The sequence below is a fragment of the Corvus kubaryi genome, unplaced genomic scaffold (genome assembly GCF_017639235.1).
Source record: "Corvus kubaryi isolate FWS band 111438036 unplaced genomic scaffold, C.kubaryi_AGA036_p1.0 37236, whole genome shotgun sequence".
NCBI lineage: Eukaryota > Metazoa > Chordata > Aves > Passeriformes > Corvidae > Corvus > Corvus kubaryi.
Genome location: NW_024581067.1, coordinates 1,248,661 through 1,268,496, shown reverse-complemented (window position 1 = coordinate 1,268,496; position 19,836 = coordinate 1,248,661). Strand labels below are relative to the sequence as shown.

At 41.9% G+C, this 19,836-nt stretch overlaps 1 protein-coding gene across 3 annotated transcripts in view; it reads left to right on the top strand.

Moving 5' to 3' along the window:
* VCAN (versican) overlaps window positions 1-18,919 on the top strand; it is a 98,632-nt gene extending 79,713 nt beyond the window's left edge. For all 3 annotated transcript variants that reach the window (XM_042023052.1, XM_042023053.1, XM_042023055.1), the window contains 5 exons: window positions 1,231-1,389; window positions 2,614-2,696; window positions 15,049-15,193; window positions 15,690-15,872; window positions 16,331-18,919. In XM_042023052.1, coding sequence (XP_041878986.1) covers window positions 1,231-1,389; window positions 2,614-2,696; window positions 15,049-15,193; window positions 15,690-15,872; window positions 16,331-16,461 — 701 coding nt within the window. In that variant the 3' untranslated portion in view covers window positions 16,462-18,919. The remainder of the gene's footprint in view (window positions 1-1,230; window positions 1,390-2,613; window positions 2,697-15,048; window positions 15,194-15,689; window positions 15,873-16,330) is intronic.
* The last annotated feature ends 917 nt before the right edge of the window (window positions 18,920-19,836 follow it).

Sequence of the window (19,836 nt, the reverse complement as noted above, 5' to 3'; positions counted from 1 at the left end):
GATAAAACTTGCTGGGAAGTAGCGGATTCCCGGTGGGTGGGTAGGGCAGGGGAGGCCAGGCCTTGTGTTTCTGTTCCTCAGCATCCTGCCACTGAGGCCCCTCAGCGTGAGCCACCCCGTGCTGAGATAGCCATGGCTGGAAGACGCTGTAATCTTGTGCTGAAATGTCCTATATGATGCCATTGCATCTGTCATGGCTCGAAACTCTCTGCATTTCCCCTGCTGTTTCTCCCACTCCTCCCCAAAACTCCCTCTTATCACTGGCAAGTCCTTCTCATCCTCGAGCACAGCTCAGACACATTCAGACATCACATTTGTTCTGCCCATCTTATTAATGCTGATTTTTTTCTGTGATTCGTCCCTGCAGAAGCAAGCTTGGAACAGAAACTCTGTTGTTTTTTGACATGCATTCTGTTTACAGCTGCCTAACCTTGACAAAATAACTAACGTCAAATCCACGGATTGTTCCTCTTCCAAGGCTTGTGTTTATTTCTCTTTGGGTTGAAAAGATACAGTAGCTGATGTGAATTCTTTCTGTGATGCGTTCTTATCAGCACAATGCCTCTTGCAAGCACAGACAGCGCGCAATTTCATTACTTTGTGTTTCAGCTTTGCAAACTTCCTGACAAATTGATGCCTAAAGTTGACTTTGTCAAAGAACATGGGTTTTGGGGGAGGGGTAGGGGTGGGAGGTGTGAGTTCAGAAACATAATATTGCATCCTTGCTTCTGTGGGCTGAACAATCGCAATAATTTCCCTTCCTATAATGTTCAGTTATCAGTTTCTTCCAAACTTAAGTTAGTACAGGCACTCAAAGAACCATTTGTCCTTGCAAGTAAAAACTCCCATCCCCACGTACAGGTTCAGAAAACTCTGATGAAATGTAGACTCCCTGCAGTCCAACATCCAGGCATTTCATCCACCCCGGGTTACGGATGAAGGTGTCCTCCTGAAATTGCCCAGATTCAGCCTAATTTGATCAGCGGAAACCCACAAAGCGTCCAATTGCAATTATGCATCTTAGATAAGTAATATTCTCACAGCTTATGCTGAAACTGGGTAAGCAGAAGTGCCTGACAGTGAAGTCTCAAGGACGGCCGTTTGCTTTTGCACGCCTTAACAGACGGGTTTTTTTCTCAAAGCTTTGCCCCACGGAAAACCCATTGGCGTAGAAGAGACGTGCCTGGTTTTGGTGCACTGACAGGGATGTGCTTTGTCTGTTTGCTGCAGACACTGAGACGTGTGACTACGGCTGGCACAAGTTCCAGGGGCAGTGCTACAAGTACTTCGCGCACCGGCGCACATGGGACACGGCGGAGCGGGAGTGCCGCTTGCAGGGAGCACACCTGACCAGCATCCTGTCCCACGAGGAGCAGATCTTCGTCAACCGTGCGTACCCACAGGGTCCTTCTGCCTCACATTGCGGGTGCCACAAGACCAGAGAGATCTGAAGGTGTCAGAGAGTGTCCAAAGGAGGGTCATGGAGATGGGGAAGGGTTTAGGGAGGAGCTGAGGGCATTTGGCCTGTCCAGTTGGAGGAGACTGAGGTCAGACCTCATTGCAGTCTCCAACATCCTCCTGAGCGGCAGCTCCAATCTGCTCTCTGTGACAGGAACAGGACCCAGGGAGTGGCTGGAGATGGACCAGGGCAGGCTCAGGCTGGAGAGCAGGGAAAGGTTCTTCCCCCAGAGGGTGCTGGGCACTGCCCAGGCTCCCCAGGGAATGGGCACGGCCCCGAGGCTGCCAGAGCTCCAGGAGCGTTGGGACAGCGCTGCCAGGGATGCCCAGGCTGGGGTTGTTGGGGGGTCTGGGCAGGGCCAGGAGCTGGGCTGGGTGATCCCTGTGGGTCCCTTCCTGCTCAGGATATTCTGTGACTCTAAGCAAGAGGAGTCACTGAGGGCTCAGAGCTGGTGAAATCTCCTCCTCACCACTCAGCTTTTACATCTCCAACTTAAAACACAATTTTAGAATGTTTAAAAGGCACACTTTGTGTTATAAATGTTTACTTCTGCAGTTAATACAAGTTGTCTATCACTATTAAGTTATTATTTGTTAAATAGAAAAAACTTTTTTGGGGAGGAGGAAAACAGGAACTTTTGTTTTTGCATTGAAAGTTTTTGAAACACTTATTTTCTGGAGACTGAAGGGTTTTTGTATATATGACATCAAGCCAATGCCACCATATATCATGTTAGTTAGGCATAAAGAAGTAGTTCCTGTGTGTCACATTGCACAATCTGGACAACACTGGTCTCAGCCTAACCAAAGCTTGAAAACTGTAGATTAAAATATGTGATTGTAACATTTTTTAAATTTGTTTTTCTCCCCTTCATATGTTCTCAGGTAGTAAACTAATTCTGTTTGCTTTGGTGGACACCATCGGGAGTGAAGAGACAGGGTCGGTTAAACCTGTTAGATGAGAATCTGCATCTTTATACACATCCCAAATTAAAATCAAGAAGCTGAAAAAGAGCCTCTAAACCAGTCGTTAGCACAAAGAGCAGAAGAACCTTCAGAACAGGATGTCTGATTCACTCTGTGCAAATTATTTTCTTTGGTGAAATCTCTTCCATTTATGGGAAGGTTAATAAAAATACCCTTCTGGTTCCCTAGGTATTGGCCACGACTACCAGTGGATTGGCCTCAATGACAAGATGTTTGAGCGTGACTTCCGCTGGACTGATGGTAGCCCACTGGTAAGATGCCTTTGAGCTGAAATCACTCGCTCGTTTCTTTTTGTGGTGGCTTATCAAATTCCCACCAGCAAAGAGGGAAGCTGTGTGGTAAAAAATACCCAAATAACAATAATAATAAAAAAAGAAAAAACCAAAAAAAAAAAAAAACAAACCCCTCAAAACCCTGTCACTAAATATGGACCCAAGCAAGCAGCCAGTAAATTCATTTTGGGACACCTAATATTTTGTGGTTTAGTTCTAAAGTCTTTTTCTTAGTTCCTGTTATTGTATGTGTGGGAACTCTCGAAGGATTCAAACAGAAACACTCAGAAATCTGAGACTGTGGTAATTTAAGGGTCTCTGCTGGAGATGCTTTGTGCTCGTCTTGTGCAAGGACATGTGTGGCAATTCTCCTCACTCACCAGGATGCATTTTTGGGTGATGATCTGGCATCCAAGCTCTCTGCTGGGTCTCTGGGGTGCACAGAGGAGCCTCACAAGTATTTCTGGAGCCTGCTCTGTGTGGCAGCTCTGCAGCAGCCAACCTCAGCTGGTTCAGGAGGCCTGTAACCCATAATTGACCTGTAAAATTTTAAGATGCTGTTGATACCTCTTGCTGCCTTAAAACAAAAAGGAAAATCAGCAGAAGGAGATGGAAAACCTCTTCAGCCACGATCAATGAACCTAAGTCAAAGGGCTGATGGACACAGGAAAAAATCAAGCTCTTCCCCATTCAAAATAATCCCTTCTGCAGGAGGGACAGGTGATTTATTTGCTGTTGAGCACCCACTGAAGCACATTACATTAAGAAAAAGCCCAAACTGCTTATTATTTTCCCTTCCAGTTGTGAACTCTTAAATCAGAGAGCATCTGGGCCCAGGTGTTGTTGCTGCAGCTGATGTAGAAAGACACCTGGGCCAAGGCAGGCTTTATTTATTGCCATTTCATGTAAATAACCGGAGCCCTGAAGTTCTCTGAAATGGCACATAAATGAGACTTTTCTTGAGGACATGGCAGTGTGTGGCAGGTGACAGCACAGAGGGGTGGGAAACAGTGGTGGAAGTTTCTGTTGTCTGCCTGGTGGCTCAGGGCATCTGGGCTGGGACCAAGGCACCCGCTGGTGATTCCAGACGCCAAACCTTGCAGTGCAAAACAGGATAAATGCTTAAATATTCCAAAGACAGGTTTGTTGTGCCAGTGAATGATGAATCACTCTGGTCTGGTGGAAGGTAGGTGTCCCTGCCCATGGTCCCTCCCAGTCCAAAGCACTTTGTGATTCTATGGATTTGAGGAAATTAAAATTAGAGCTGAGATGCTATTTTTTTAATTCAGGCTACTGACTGAATGGAGCATTATATTTTGACTGTAATTTTCAATTTTAAGAAATTAAGATATTCTAGGAACAGAGTGGTACCATCTGTCCAACAGATTTCTGTTCTGATTGATCTTTTTTCCACCTTATTTTTCTTTCATTTTTAACAACTTCCCTCTGTCTCTTCCTTCGGAAACAATTTAGGTGTCTCTTGAAATCATTTATGTTCATTGCTTCTATAGATTTCCCTCATAACTTCTTCCATATGGTTTCTGGATCCCATAGTTCTGAGCAGCTGCCTCATTTGTTCCCTTTTCCCTGTTTTTTAACTCATTTTTCATAATTTCTAACCACTCTTGTGGTTACAGAGATTTATTACTTCTCTAGTAATTAATAGGAATGATAACATAATTAAATATATGCATCAAATCTATTTCCCTGATGATGTCCTAAAATTGCAGTGAATTTAAATACTATCCTGGCAGAAAACTTTCATCTTTTATGCATTTGCAGGTGAGCAGAATTCATGATAGCTTTAAACGCATTAGCATAATTTGTGATCATAAAAATTAGCATTATTACACCAATGCTCAGGTTCTAACTGTGTTTTAGAGGTGGCTCTTGCCTATAGCCAAAATTTAAATAGCCTTGATGTGTTTTATGCATCAGGGTGCATCTGTATTCAGCTGTTTCTAAATTTGTTTCCCAACTCTTTGCACTCTCCAAATAAATATTATCTATCCACAATTCTTTTCAACACTTCTGGCATAGGGGAACATTTGTCAAGCCTGGTGGGGATCCCCCTGATATCAGTTTTCTTGGAGATGCTATCGGAAAAGTAATTGTGCAGCTACAAGTGGTGCACATTCATCTTTATCTTGATACTTCTTTGAATTTTCTCCAATAACAGCTTGGTTTAATCCAAAAAATCATGCTTGCATGACTTTATGAAGTCTAATGGATTAAAAATAAACCCCTAACAGTTCTGATGGTTGGTAAACTTAAAAGAAAAAGCAAATTAACAACAACAACAATAGCAGCAAGACATGTTGTGGGTGACAAGTTTTAGTGATTTCTCTGTCACATGAATTTTCTTTCTGAACCGAAACAAGCCCCTAGAATTAGGAATCCCTGAACCACAGGTTCCACCACAGCTTTTGCCATGTGATATTTTATTGGCAATTTTGGGAAAAGGGATCAAATACCTTTTTTTTTTTCTTTCTTTGTACCTAAAATATTTTTGAAGCAATGCATTCAATGGAAGGAAATCAGTAATTTTTGACATTTTCAGCCCCTGACAAGTTGTGTTTTTCTGGATTTTTTTAAACTGAGGCCAACAGCTAGCCACCATTAAATATGATATTTGGGCAAAGCATGTACATGAGAGTCTAGAATTAAGGTTCTTACTGGGAAACCTACACTGAACCTAAAGTAGTCTTGACAGGCTCTCAGCCTTTCTGAAAAAGACTGTTTAGGTGCCTAATAGTGGAATAAGCATAATCAGCCACCTTTGATACCTTGGAATTCCTTCTTTTTCACCCCCGTAGAAAATGTTAACAATTTGTCAAAACCAGCAGTAGCAGCAGTCCAAAAAAAAAAAAAGCCCCTCTATTCCTGTGCACATTTTTTGAGCTTCAACTGGAATTTATGTTGAACTTGCAAAAATAATGCCAGTAAGCAAGCCTTGGAAAAGATGAAGAGTGATCTTGTAAATACATGCTCCAGCTCTCAGAATTCCTGGAGGAAAATGCTGGTGTCTGGAACAGTGAAGCAAGTACAATCAAATCCAGTGAGAAAGCAAGAAATAGTATTTAAATCTTCTCAGCCCACACGACTTTTGTCCATATTTGCATTGAGTCTGCCTGTTTTCCATTAAAAAAACCCAAACAACCTTCTAGGACAAGAGAAATTATCCTAGTAAAGGAGAACCAGGCCCACTCCTAAATCACAATACTGCAAGTTCTGCTCCAGAGTAGAGAACTTGAGGGGGCTTTTTGATTTACCTCTCTGAAATGTCTGATGCATCACTATCTGTGAGATTTTAGGGGGTTTTGGCAGGTTTGTTTCTTAGCTGTAAAGTGGTTTTTAATGCAAAACTAGTTAGCAGTTTCCTGCCTTTTAGCCAAAATGGTACAATCATCTGCCAGGGGCTGAGCTGTGCAGATAAAACCTCACCATCTGCTGGTAAAACACACATTTTCAGCTGCTTGTACCCACTGCAACCCAAACACAGACTGGGCCTGAGAAGAGCAAAATTACTTGACTGAAGTAGTTGTGTCCTACCTCTCATGGCCTAAAGTTTAATTGTCAGCTCAGGAGGCATTTTCCATAAAGACAATGGTTTTCAGGTGACTGATATATCATTACTGGCATTTCTTTTGGCCAGACCAATTTGCTTATATTTGGGGTTTTTTTTTTGTTGTTGTTGTTTTTTGGTTTTTCCCCTCTTATTTATTTATTTTTTCTCTTTTTGAAAGAAGGAACTTCTTTGGTAGTTCTGTTGTTCGGGAGAGGTGGATTCATGTTCTGGAGCTGATGAGCCACACAACAAACCGGTTTTCGGTTCACCAGTCCTTTTTCATATGAAGAGAAAGGAGTTGCTGGCAGCTGTGTTAATGCAGCACAAAAAGTGTGTGTCCTTTCAGGAAACCCAGATCCTCACACGTGGGGCAAGTTCAGTGAGAGCTGGAGATGAGGGGCCACGGCCACTAGCCTGGGCTGGGACTGGAAGCATCATCTGAGGTCGTGGGGACGAGCAGGAAGCTGAAAACTTTGGCAAATCTGCCTAGTCCCTGATTTCAGATAATTTGCCTCAAAGGTGGAGGTGGTGAGAGCAGGTCCTGAGGTGTGTTCAGAGAACTCGCAGCACTCCAGCTCTTTTAGGGCTTTGTTATTCATTACTTCCTGAAAATCAAGCCAATTTCTGCTCCAGACATTTCAGGTATGATTACATTGATAGATTCAAGAGGCAGGAGAGAATAATACAGTGTATTTTAGAGTATGTTTTGCTAGCTCTGCTTTTCTTCTGTTCAGGGTAGTTATAGGGCTGTTCTGTTGGCTTTGGTGTGGGAGAACATTATTTTCCCTCTGATTTACATTCTAGAGTGGAATGAAAATGGCTGTATGTAGTCTTTATTTACATTTAGAAAATTACAGAATCTAAATTGCTCTTGCGCTTTACTGCAGACTTTTCTCCCAGCATTGCCCTAACAGTGAACAACTCTTTCAAGTATGTATCAAGGACAATCTTCATCCCACAATTATCATAAAAAGCTCTAAGCAGTAAAACCAAACACATTTGGGAAATAACACAGTGTTGCAGGAGAAGAAAGCAAGGCCCAAACACTCACACAACTGTGGGAGCAGAGGAATTTGCCTACTTGGATCTTTTTATACTTTAAACGTGATGCAGTGCAAACTACAGAACAGCAAAACTTACATTATCAGCAGAGGCATTTAATAATTAATCAGAGGGATAAGAGGACACAACGGGACACTTGAAAATATGCCCGGGAAATCGAATTTAAATAATTCACTTAAGCTCTGTGAATGGTAGCTTCTACAGCTGTAAAGCACACCCATCCAAACAGAAAAAAAAAAAAAATTAAAAAAAAAAAAAAATCTGGTGTTGCTTTAGGCAGCTCCCCCTTTGTGTTTGGATTGCTGGCGTTTCCCAGCTAAGGACCCTTGTGAGCAGGCACAGCAGAGAAGGAGCCCTTTGGAGCTATTCATGTTATGGATTAAGCACATACAGCTACTTGGGGCTGTGCCCAGGGCCCCCCGCCCCACGAGGGGGGTTATTCACATCCCCTGGAAAACGCTGTTGATAATTAGTACTTTGTAGGGCGGTGAGCTCACTGCCATTACATAAGATTAGTGCTGTAATAAGGAGCTGGCCAGTGTCTGTGGCCAGATTGTCTGTCACTCGGAGAGTGCTGCCAGCCAGGAAAGGGACAGGGCATTTTGCCACTTTTAAAGCTGTCCAGAGACCCTGCCTTGGTTCTCCTCCCCTTTGGCACAGGGGCGTTTATGCTTTGTGTTCTGCAAAGCTGGTTCCTCAGGTTGTCAGTGTTAAGAGCTACATTAAAAAAAAAATTAAAAAAAGAAGGAAAATAAACCAGAAACTTAATTCTGGCAAAAACAAAGCCCTCTCTTTTCCTTCCTTTATTGGTCGGTGAATCAGAAGGCTTTAGCTTGAGCAAATCTGTAACTGCACCCCTCTCAGAAAGAGTAACTTCATTGAACACACACACACACACAAAAAGCTTGGAGTATGGTAGGGAAGGAGCCTGCCTCTGAGGGTTAAGTAAAGCAAACAAACTAAAAAAGTGCTGTAGTCAGCTGCAAACAAAAAGCTCATTGTGCCCATGTCCCATAGGGTCCTTGGAGAAGGAGATTTTAAACCTACCAAATGTTTTGGTTCTGTGCTGCAGTCAGTCATTATGGCCTCTTTTTAAGATGCTCATTTGACCTGCGTTTAAATGGAGGAGAACTATATAATATTATTAATGACAGGTATATTTTTGGCTCAGGATGTGGTAGGAAGGGCCTCTTGGACAAAGTGGGGTTTTGTCTTATTTTTACCAGGGGGGTCAGCAGTTACTTCAGAGACTTTTTACTGCTGGGCTGAAATTACTTGTTACTCTGGGCTAAAATTCTTGGACAGTGTCAGACCTGCAGTAATTGTTGACAAAGTTCAGGATTTTCCTTTTTTTTTTTTTTTTTTTTTTTCCCCAGTGGCTCTTCTGGTAGCTGTGCACAAAAAGGTTCAGTCACACCCCACACAATTTGCATCACGCTGCCAATGTATATTCGTGTCAGCGTGACTCCAAAAAGAACGTGAATTACACCAAACCAACACTTCAAATTGCACCAAACCCCACTTTGTTCCACAGTAAAACACCTGCCCTGTGGCAAGAGAACTTCTCCAGGTCTTTGCCACTCATTTTTAACATGATTTCTCAGCTGCTAAAGTGACGTCTGAGAGCCCAGCACACAGAGCATACCCTCAAAACTGAAGTGGATGAAAGCTATTATTCTGACAACAAAACATGGTAAAGAGCAGGTAAAAGTCCACGGCTTCATTTAGCTTTGAAAGGGTTAATGAAGGAGGTGTCTTTTCTCAGTAATTATCCCTCTGGAGCGGCTGTGGGCTTTGCTGTGAGTAGACAGTGTCACCTAGCGGGGTTTCATTGCCACGCTCACCGCTTTCTGCTTCTCAGGGAAAAATTGTCGTTCTATGGGGTTGTTTTAAGAACAATCCCAGAGCTACTCATCTGCCCCGCCATACAATCGTCTCTTCCCAAAGCTATAGGATTGACAGTGCTTTTGTGTTTCAATTTCATCAGGTAGCCTTTTTTTCCACTGGTTTAATTTAAATTCATTAGATTTCTTTCCCAAATTATTTATTTGTTTTTTTGCAGAGCTCTTCCTGCTTATTCAATCTGCAATCACTTCTCGTGCATACCCGTAGACACACATTAATGCATGCTTTTCAGAGTCCCTTTCTTTTTTTTTTTTTTTTGCAAGCTGCTGCACAGGGCTCAAAAAGTTTTTCAGCACATTCCACCTCTCAGTTACCAAAAAACCCAACCCCTGCAAATGAAGCAGAAGTCCTTAGCAAAGCTCCTCCTGGGAGTTTCTCTTGTTCACAGTGTGTGACTCAGTCATGGGGAGTGTTGGGTTCCTGCCTGGTCCAAATCCTGCCAGTTTCCCAAATCCTATGCAAATAAAACTCAGATTAAGAGCTAAAGGGAAGGCACTCAACTATGACCTATAAAAATACCAGGATCACGACGTGTGATTTTTGTGTGTGCTTTCAGATAGATTTAAATATAGGAGCTTCAAATTGATTTGAGTTTCTCCCAGCAAAGACTTATGTACCCACTTGGTTCCTCCTTCAGGCAATTATTTTAGCATCTGTCTGAATCCTGCATGTGATCTTCCCCGTGATCTTCCCCCTTAAGGCATGAACCATGCCTTTAAATCAAGGTATGTGCTAAGCACTCACTGAATGGAGTTTTTAATCTCAAAAATGCTTTTGGTGAGTTCTGTCAGACTGCTCCCATTCATAAAATTAAACAGAAAATTCCCTTGCAGCACTGGAGGGAACTTTAGTGAAACAGAGCCTGCACTATAAGGTAGTTTATCGTCTTTCCCACGTATAAATGCATTTAAATACTAGGTGAACTTAATGGAAGTATTTCAGACATTGCCAAATCTTCACAGAAATCTGGTTGATTTTTTTTTCCTATGGAAAAGAAATGCAATCCCGTTCAAACTTTCCAAGTGTCTCCTGTAACAGCATCCGTGCTGTATAGCAGCATGAGTCACAAATGAGGGTTTCCTGGACTGATCCATGTGCTCGTTGTAACCTCGTGCAGATCCTGTAGTTCAGCCACCGAGTAATTCCCGAGACTCACTGAAAGTGAGATGTAAGTTTTACTTAAGCTGTCCAATTATAACAACCCCCACAGTGAGGGACTCCTTCAGGGACTTTCCTGATAAAGATTTCTAAGACTTCGTCTGCTATTGTGTTGAAAAAAAATAAAGAAAAAAAAAAGTATTCCCGCTCTTATCAGAGTTATGGCAGGACAAGAAAAGGGTGATAGCCAGTGAGGTTTGCAGTGGTGGTTTCAGCTTAGTGATAAATACCAGCCAGGAAATGTTGCTTCACTTCCAGATGAAATGGCACGGAAAGTGTCCAGTCAGCCAGTCCCTACATCTTCCATTGTTGTTTTTTCTTTAATTTGCCTCATTAGTCTGGCATTAAGGAGGAATCAGATAGGGAAGTAGCCGGAATGAAGGGAAATAAAAATCACAACTACGAGCGCCAAAAAGTGCCGAGACAGATTTGTGCTTTAAGCTTATTTAAACATGCTGAAAACATGCTTCCTTTCCCCAGAAGGAAAAGCCTTAACCTGTAAATCTAAGTAGATGTATTTCAAGTAAATGATTTCCTAGCTTCAGTCGTGTGCAGGAGATTACTGGCCTTTACACGATACAGAGGTCAAGCAGTAAAGTTTTGTTGGCATCAGTGGTTTATTTTATTGTGCTTTGTTAAACACAGTGCTTGTTGACTATTTAGGAATGCAAAATCCGAGTGATTGATCTCAGGCGCTTGATGAGCCTTTTGGAGATAAAGGAATGGCTGAAATTCCCAAAGGAGTGTCACAAAGCTGAGATACCCCTGGATCCACCTGAGTGGATTACCCATTAGTAAGGAAATGAGACCATCAAGAAAGGCTGCTTATCTGAGAATTTAAATAACAAATCTCCCACGAGGTGGGATCTTGACCATGAGGAAGATTATGCTCCCTCTGTTTAATTAGCAGTCATCTGAATGAGAATAGGTAGTGACTGGCTAATAAAGTTTTCTGCTTTACAGATTTTGCGACAGTCCTGGCTTTTTTAGCTCATTTTATGTCACAAGTCCCTCTGCCACCCAACATGACTGTGAGTTTATGCAATGCCATATAAGGAAATCCTCCCCCAAAAATGTGGAACTTAATAGAACGTCCTCATGGGCTTTTGAAACCCATCATATCCAAACTCCTCCTGTGAGGCAAGAGAATGTATTTTCCCTGTTTTAGGGGCTGGGAATGGCCAGCCAAGTGCATTGTCTAGTGCCACGTTTAGGAAGTCTAGTGCCTCTTTAGGAAGCCTAAAGAGCTGAATCCCAACTCAGCTCCAGCTCTACCATGGACCATCCACACTCTGCAGGAGAATTTTCGGGGCGTTTTAGCAGAGAAATACAGAACTAATAAATCCAGTGTGACAGAGAAGGCTTTGATTTCAGCAATAAAGCCAAAAAAGCACAAGGAAGATTAACTAGTGATTACAGTAAAATTAAAGGCATAAAAAGTATAAACTCCAGTTTTTGTCCTGCAATGATGGTCAGACAGAGTGGTGGCTCCCCAAGGACAAAATGAAGGTAGAGAGACCCAACTCCTGTCCCTGGGGGTAGGTCCTGCAGTCACCTGATTACACAGAAACCTCAGGTTTTTGAGGAAAAGTCCCAATTACCCTGCCATCGTGGGTGTTGAGAGCTTCACAGAGTGGGTGGCACAGTGGTGTCTGCCTGAGCCCGAGGTCGGGGCTTGACCAAGGATGGGTTGTGGTAAATAACACAGAGAATAAAAAATTTCAGCCGAGTTTTGTATCAGTTGGCCAGGGCTTGGAGCAACCTGGTCTAGTGGAAGGTGTCCCTGCCCATGGCAGAGGTGGCACTGGATGATTTTAAAGGTTCCTTTCAACCCAAACAATTCTGAGATTCTGTGATTGCTCTGAACCTTCCTTGCCACAACCACCTCAGTGAAACATGCTGGAGAAGAAGTGTGGTCAGCCAAACCTCCTCTGAAGCACATAGGTTTTTGAGTCTTGTACATAACGCAGACTATATGTCCACAAATATACAGTCTGGAAGTGCTTTGCATGTTAATACAGAGAAAAAATTCACATCTGCTGTGGTAATGTTGCTTAAAAACCAGAGTAGTGAAGGTTTTTAGGTCACTCTGTGCAATCACCCAGTGTAAATATTTCTAATAAGGACTAGAAATCTTACAGCAACTTCTCTTCCATGTATTCACTAAGTTTTTGATCCTATCTAGGTTCTGTCTTATGAATGATTCAGCTAAGAGCATTGCCAAAGATTTTTTCCCATTACTTTTTTGCTGATATGGGTTTACTGGAGATCGTGCAATCACCCCAGATCTACACTAGTGTTAAGTGAAAACCAGAGTCATGTTTATGGTCATGCAAAGACCTAATCCATAAGAGAAAAGCAAAATATTAATTTCTTTTTCTAGCAGCCTCATTCCACTCAAACTGTGAGAATCTCCTTGTATCATTGTCCCATTATCAGTGTCTAAATAAGGAATTGAAAAACTGCAGAGGAGCTGGGTGGAGACCTAAGAAAGCAATTCAGCAGTCTGGAACTTCCTCTACTAAGCAATTCTGGCACCAGACTCAGGCAAAATCAGAGCTCCTCAGCCAAAATAAATCTGTGCAATGACGATATCAGATGTGAGGTAACACCAAGTCATGCTGGGGGATATCAGACATTCTTGAACAAGCCACAGGGCCTAGATGTAATCCTTTGCCACTACACTGCAGTCCTGCCAGCTAAGCAAACACAAATTTTGGAGTCATTTTGGCAAGGCAAGTAAGAGCATACGGAGTCTGTGTGCTGAGGGTGGGAGCTGGCAGGCTGCTGAGCACCTCCAGCTCACACGCCCCCGATAACCACTAAATAGCCCTCATTCCCACACTCTCATCCCTATGGAAGCAAGCAGCTCTCCAGGATCATTTCCACACGAAACAGCTGCAAGGCTTGTTGAAATCTTTCCTTTGCTCTCAGGACATTATTGATGAAATTTTCTGCCACTAACCTTGCATTTTTCTTTCATTTTTGTGTGTGTGTATTCACACGTTCTTGAAAGTCAATGGAGTCTGGACTTGAGTAAATGACTTGGTCTGCATTGCAATTTAGGACTATTAAACACTGAAAAGCTGAGATGGAGTTAATTTAGTTCCAAATGAAAAGGGGGATGTTTTATTAGAGGTAATAAATTCAGTGCAGAGCAAATTTATTTGGACTGTGCTGGTTAAATTGCCTGGATAATTAAAACCTATGATGGGTAAGATGACACGTGGTAGGAAAAGGTTAAGTATTTAACTCATTTTCCTTTCACAGTTTGATTCATTGTAAGGTAAATACTACTTGTGTGGGGTATGTTAACTTTATTTCTAAAATGTGTTCACCCAAGCAGTGAATAGGGGTTATTTCACAAAGTTGAGAAAATAGAAAGCTAAACTTTTATGACATTTACACGGGCCAGCTCTGGTCAGAAAGATGTAAGCACTGAGGAAAATATAAGCACTGTAGAAACTGTGTCATTTTGCCCATACAAGGGGCTAGCTGCCTGGTTAATGTCTGGCATTTATGTGAATTCCAGTTCTTACAGATATCTATTTTTATCCTTCATTAAATTCTTCCCAGAGTGACACAACAGAAATCCCAGCAAAAATCACTAGGAGTGGTTTCCAAATATTCTCTCTCTTTTCTTGACATACCATCATGCAAATCTCAGATTCCTGTGCTTTGTTTGGGAACAAGGAGAGGGGTTATCGCACCTCTTCTGGCTGCCAGGACAGGAGGCTGTATGTCTCCTGACAAGAACTGCTGCACAGGTTTCAACCAGTCTGACAAAAGTGTTGCTACTTTTCCTGCTGATTGAAAAAACAGACTGAATCCTCCGAAATTTGCATCCAGAAATGACATTGTGCTGATACTTCATAGCCATTTGAAGGTTCTTTTATGAGGTCTTTTTTTTTGTTTGTTTTTCACATACCAAAAAACAGATTTCTACTTCTAAAAGTAATGTACTTTGAAGAATCGCTTTCTGCTTTTATTCATATATTTTTGTAGACGTCTGGAGCTGGTTTTTCCACAGAGGGCAGAATTTGGGTCACCATTTCTAAAGCTGAGAGGCTGCTGTCTGGGCTCAGTCTGCCACCTAGGATTTTTAGTGGAAACACCAATCTCCAGTGGTTTCAGGGGCCACATTCTGACTCTTTCACTTACGTTGCACTTAATTCTGCACATCATCCTATGGAATGACTTCATTAAGTGAGTGAAGTCATCCAGTGTCATAAATAATCCGAGTCTAGGTAGTCAGTCTGTAATTTCCCACTTAGTAGATGTGGACTAATGAAGGTTATGGGCTATTTACTCTATTTTCTTGCATTATACTTTATGACTCTCATGTAGGAAAGAATGTTCTAGACACACTTAGGATCCAGTTTTCATTGTGTCTCTTTGTTTTGTTCACCTGACATCAGTTTACAGTAAATGAGAAGTTAGACCAGATTATTTTTCCCCTTGAGATGATCTTTAATAGGGTGGGAAGATATTATACATCTACCTTTGTTCAGCCCATACTTAGCAGCCTGATTCAAACAGTTCAGATTGCTCTTCACCACAGGTGATGCCATGTGCTCTTTTGCTGATGTAAATATTCTCCAGCACTGGGAATGATGGTTTTGCTTCTCTTTTCTGCAGCAATATGAGAACTGGAGACCAAACCAGCCAGACAGCTTCTTTTCTGCTGGAGAAGACTGTGTTGTTATAATCTGGCATGAGAACGGGCAGTGGAATGATGTCCCGTGCAATTATCACCTCACTTATACCTGCAAGAAAGGAACAGGTACAAAAACCATGTTTCCAGTGACAAAACCATAATTTCCTGAATTGCCATTCAATACTTTTTGACATGTTCTCTGGACCTTGATGGATCAGTTTTAAGTCCTTTTGAGTGGTCTGTCATTGAGGATGACACGAAGAGTCTTGAAAATGGGACTTTTTCCTTAAATGCTTGTAGTAACTTCACTGGTTTTCAGGTTTTTGAAAAACCACTTCTTTGTGTGAGTATGCCAACTTTTTGGCTTGAATTTATGTTAGAATTTAAAACAAAAACACAATAGTAACCACAATGTCTGCCATTTTCCAATTTTCATCACTTTTGGTTTATGAGACTGAAGATCTACAGGACAGATTGATCCCCTGTCCTTGTCTGGATGTTCCTCTTGGGAGTCCAGCTGAGGTCCCTTGTCACCTTCCCTTAGCCATTGCTCACAGGTCAGTCCCAGTTCAAACTGGGCTCACAAGCTGAAGTTTTGGGTGATGCTCTCTGTTCCTTTCAGTGGCTTGTGGTCAGCCTCCTGTGGTGGAAAACGCAAAGACCTTCGGGAAGATGAAACCTCGTTACGAGATCAACTCCCTCATCAGATACCACTGCAAAGATGGTTTCATCCAGCGCCACATCCCGACCATCCGGTGCCAAGGGAACGGACGATGGGATATGCCTAAAATTACTTGCATGAATCGTGAGTTCTCTGAAAGGAAACCAGTGGCAAACCAGAAACAGTGCTAATTAACCATTAATAAGTAATGAACATGTATTGTAAGAGATGAGCAAAGCTGGCAGAGCAGATTGTGGCAGCCATACTGCTCATTCTGTCTGCAGGAAAATACACCAAACTTCCAAAACTAATTGAAATTTTCCTGTTTTGTTTCTGCAGAAGGCATTAAGATTATTTTAAAGTAAGCAGCAACACTGTTAGAAAAATCCTGGAATCAACAGGTTGCTAGTAATGCTAATGATTCTTTCTGCAACTGGGTGCATGCCTGTGACACTGTCACAGCTCCAGTTAATCATTTGTTAACCCTCTAATTAACCAAGAGTAAATGGAACTGTGATCTGAAGCGTAGCCAGCCCATTCGCACTTTAATTTTAAACGATTTTCCCTTTCTTTTTTTTTTCTCTCCTCCTTTCTCTCTGCAGCCTCCACATACCAAAGGACTTACTCTAAGAAATACTACTACAAACACTCCTCATCGGGCAAGGGGACGTCGTTAAACTCGTCCAAGCACTACCACCGCTGGATCAGGACGTGGCAGGACTCAAGGCGCTGAGAGCTAAATGGTGAATGGGGATTTCCACCATTTCAGCCAAAGTCATAACTTTCTGTGCCTTTTTCTATCACTTATAGGAGTATTATTAAATCGTTTTGAAACTATGGACTGCAGTATTCACGACGCGTTTTGCAAAAAAAATTTAAAAAAAATTACGGTGTTTATCAGAAAATTTAAGAAATAAATAAAAAAGAGGAGAAGTGCTTATGGGGATAAAAGGAAACCATTTCCAGCCTATAAAGATTATTAGTTTTCTATATGCCATCGGTGTGGACCATTTTATGATATGTACCAGCCTTCTGCAATATTTAAACAGCTCAATTTTAGCACCAATGAAAATGTAAATAAGATGATTTTAATGTTGTTTGACTGTGTGTTGTTTTTAAAATCCTGTATATAAAATGAAAAGTCACACTAATTTCAGGCATATTTATGGTTAGAACGGCCTCAGAGGTCTTCAGTCATTTATGACGTTGTTTCTGTGTTGTTTACCTAGGCTGGAAATGGTTGAAATAATGACTTCACTGACTGAAATTTGCAATTATCAGGTGAAGATAAACACACAAGTGACATGACTTTTTTTTTTTTTTTTAATGGGAACTGTGCCAATTCCCACCCGAGGTACAGTTTGTGTCCCGTGAGATGAAAAGTTTAGACAGAGCACATAAAAGTGGCACGAAGCATGAACTAGGGACTGCAATATGGAATGTTTTTTCTGCTCTCCATTCCAGCTTCAGCACACGTGAGAAAGGACTGCGTGGAGGAGTTGTGTATGACAAGGAGAGCCTGTAAAATTCCAAGTGCTAATACATTAACTTTATCAACCAGGGCCACTTTTTTTTTTTTTTTTGAGAAGAGGAAAAAAAAAGGAAAAAAGGAAAAGAATTACTTTCACAATATTAACCACAAGGTCTATATTACAGGTCTCTGCATTCTAAAATGGAGGTAGACCTGGTGTTTGGGGGATTTTTTTTTTTGTAAAAAACAAACAAAAATCAAAAAAGTAAATAATTTTGTATATATAACCATTTTTTAATCTTTTTATAAAGTAATGAATGTTTGTGTATGAATGCTGCAGCTGTGAAGCGTACATAAATAAATGAAGTAAGCCATACTGATTTAATTTATTGGATGTTATTTTACCCATACAAAGAAGATTCAAAGAGCTCACCAGTGCAGTATTAGCCCCTGAGCTCCACTTTTGGAACCATCTCTCAGTTCAGCTTGCTCTTTTTCCCCGGAGAACAAAATTCCTGCTAAACAGGATCATTTGTTTGCGGCTAGATGGGTGAGAACTGTGTGTGACCGACAGAAGAATCAGGATCTTGGCTTTCTCTAAAGAAGTGTGTGCACAGATTGGTTCTAGGTTGTAGCTGGTGCAGTGTGTACGTAGGAGTTTTCTGTTATGATTTCTTGCCCTGGTCAGTGCCACCGCTGACCTCAATGTGTACAGTGAGTGTAGAAGGTGACGTTTGAAACGGCCTCTCCACGGAAAGGACTGTTATTCCTGCAAAGTGCCTTGCACACCTTTGGGCACAGGACAAAAAAAAAAAAAAAAAAAAAAAAAAAAAGGGAAAAAAAAAACAAAAAAAAAGAAAAAAATAATAATTAAAAAAAAAAAAAGAAAATAAAGTAAGTTCCTTAGGATGTACCTTTTAAAGTAACATGAAAAATACACGCAGGCGCGAGGTTTACGCCTTTGTGTTCGTGTGGGGTTGTGATGGAAAAAAACTGAGAGGGAAAGGAGAAGGATTGAAACCCAGCCAACATAGCAGAGCTGCCCATGGAGTGACCTTGCCACAGCTCGTTGGGAGCTGAAACCAGAGCTCCAGACAACATCCCCTGACCTTGAGGAATGGCAGAGGCTGCTCCCCACCCTCGTGGCGGGGCCTCCCCGCGTTGGCCGGTCCATTCCCCACCCCTCGCCCCCAAACAATGCACATAATACTTTTCTCTATTTATATTATTATCTTGTATAGTGTATAATGTGAATGTCTGGGGTTTTTTTTGTGAATGAAAGTCTAAAATCTTTGTAACTTTTATATCTGCTTCTGTTTCACCAAAGAAACAAGGTTCTGCTATACTGTGACTTGTCTTGTTATTGCATGTCTTCCTGTTTAAATCTATGCAATGTGATTTTTTTCATATGAATACAACCAGACTGTCAGGTACTTCACAATTACCATGGGCTTGGTCAAGTGCCCGCTGGAGTCAAAGAGTCAGCTGGCTGAACTTTAGTAGGTGCTGGATTTGACTTTATATGAGCAGCTTTAGGGGATATTTTAAGATATACATTGTATGTTTTGAAGTCGATTATTGCTTGTAAAAGTCAAGGCTCTGTTCATAAATATACACTAATCTACACATCACTTCCTTGTACCAGAAACACACAGAACAGAAAATATATTTTAACACTTTGCAAACTTTCTCACCATATGTATAAAAAACCCTGCATAGATTTGTTGTTTTCTTGTCTACTTGTTGGATTTAAACAATGTTGTAAGACATTCAGATAACATTGTGATTGTAGTTTTAATTAGGTTAGATGCAGTGCTTATATTGATTTTTTTTTTCACCTCCTTCTATTACGCATAATAAAATAGGACTGACAACATTCCTTATTAAAAAAAAAAAAACAACAAAAAAACCCTAAAAAAACCTGTCACCCATGCTTGTTTATTTAGACAGGGAATGGCAAATTATTCAGCTCTGGAGAATTTCTCTAATACTGATGTAAACCTTGAAATGTTTCTGTACCAACACCCTGCACACACTCGTGTCACAGAGTTGGCTCTGCCCTGAAGTCAGGGTGCTACCATGACAAACACCATCATTCCTTCACCTGGAGCATCTGTGAACTCTGTGGAACAATGCTGGGGTTGGAGTGGAGGGATAGAAGACAAAACTAGAGATGTCACAAGGGCCTGGAGTGACTGGACAAGGGGGAATGGCTTCAAACTGGGAGAGAGCAGGGCTGGATGGGAGATTGGGAAGGAATTGTTCCCTGGGAGGGTGGGCAGGCCCTGGCACAGGGTGCCCAGAGCAGCTGGGGCTGCCCCTGGATCCCTGGCAGTGCCCAAGGCCAGGCTGGACATTGGGGCTGGGAGCAGCCTGGGACAGTGGGAGGTGTCCCTGCCCATGGCAGGGGGTGGCACTGGATGGGCTTTAAGGCCCTTTTCAACCTAAACTATTCACTGGTTCTATGATCTGAATACAGATTTTGCATTTTTTTGCCCATGACAGTCTCTGCAGAGTACCCATTTCTGCTCTGAACATCCTCCTGTCCCTTCGTGTGTTTCAAACGGTGTTTGAATTCCTGGAGTGCACCCCAGAGGCTGACACCACACAGGGCAGAGATCAGCCAGGCCAAGTCTT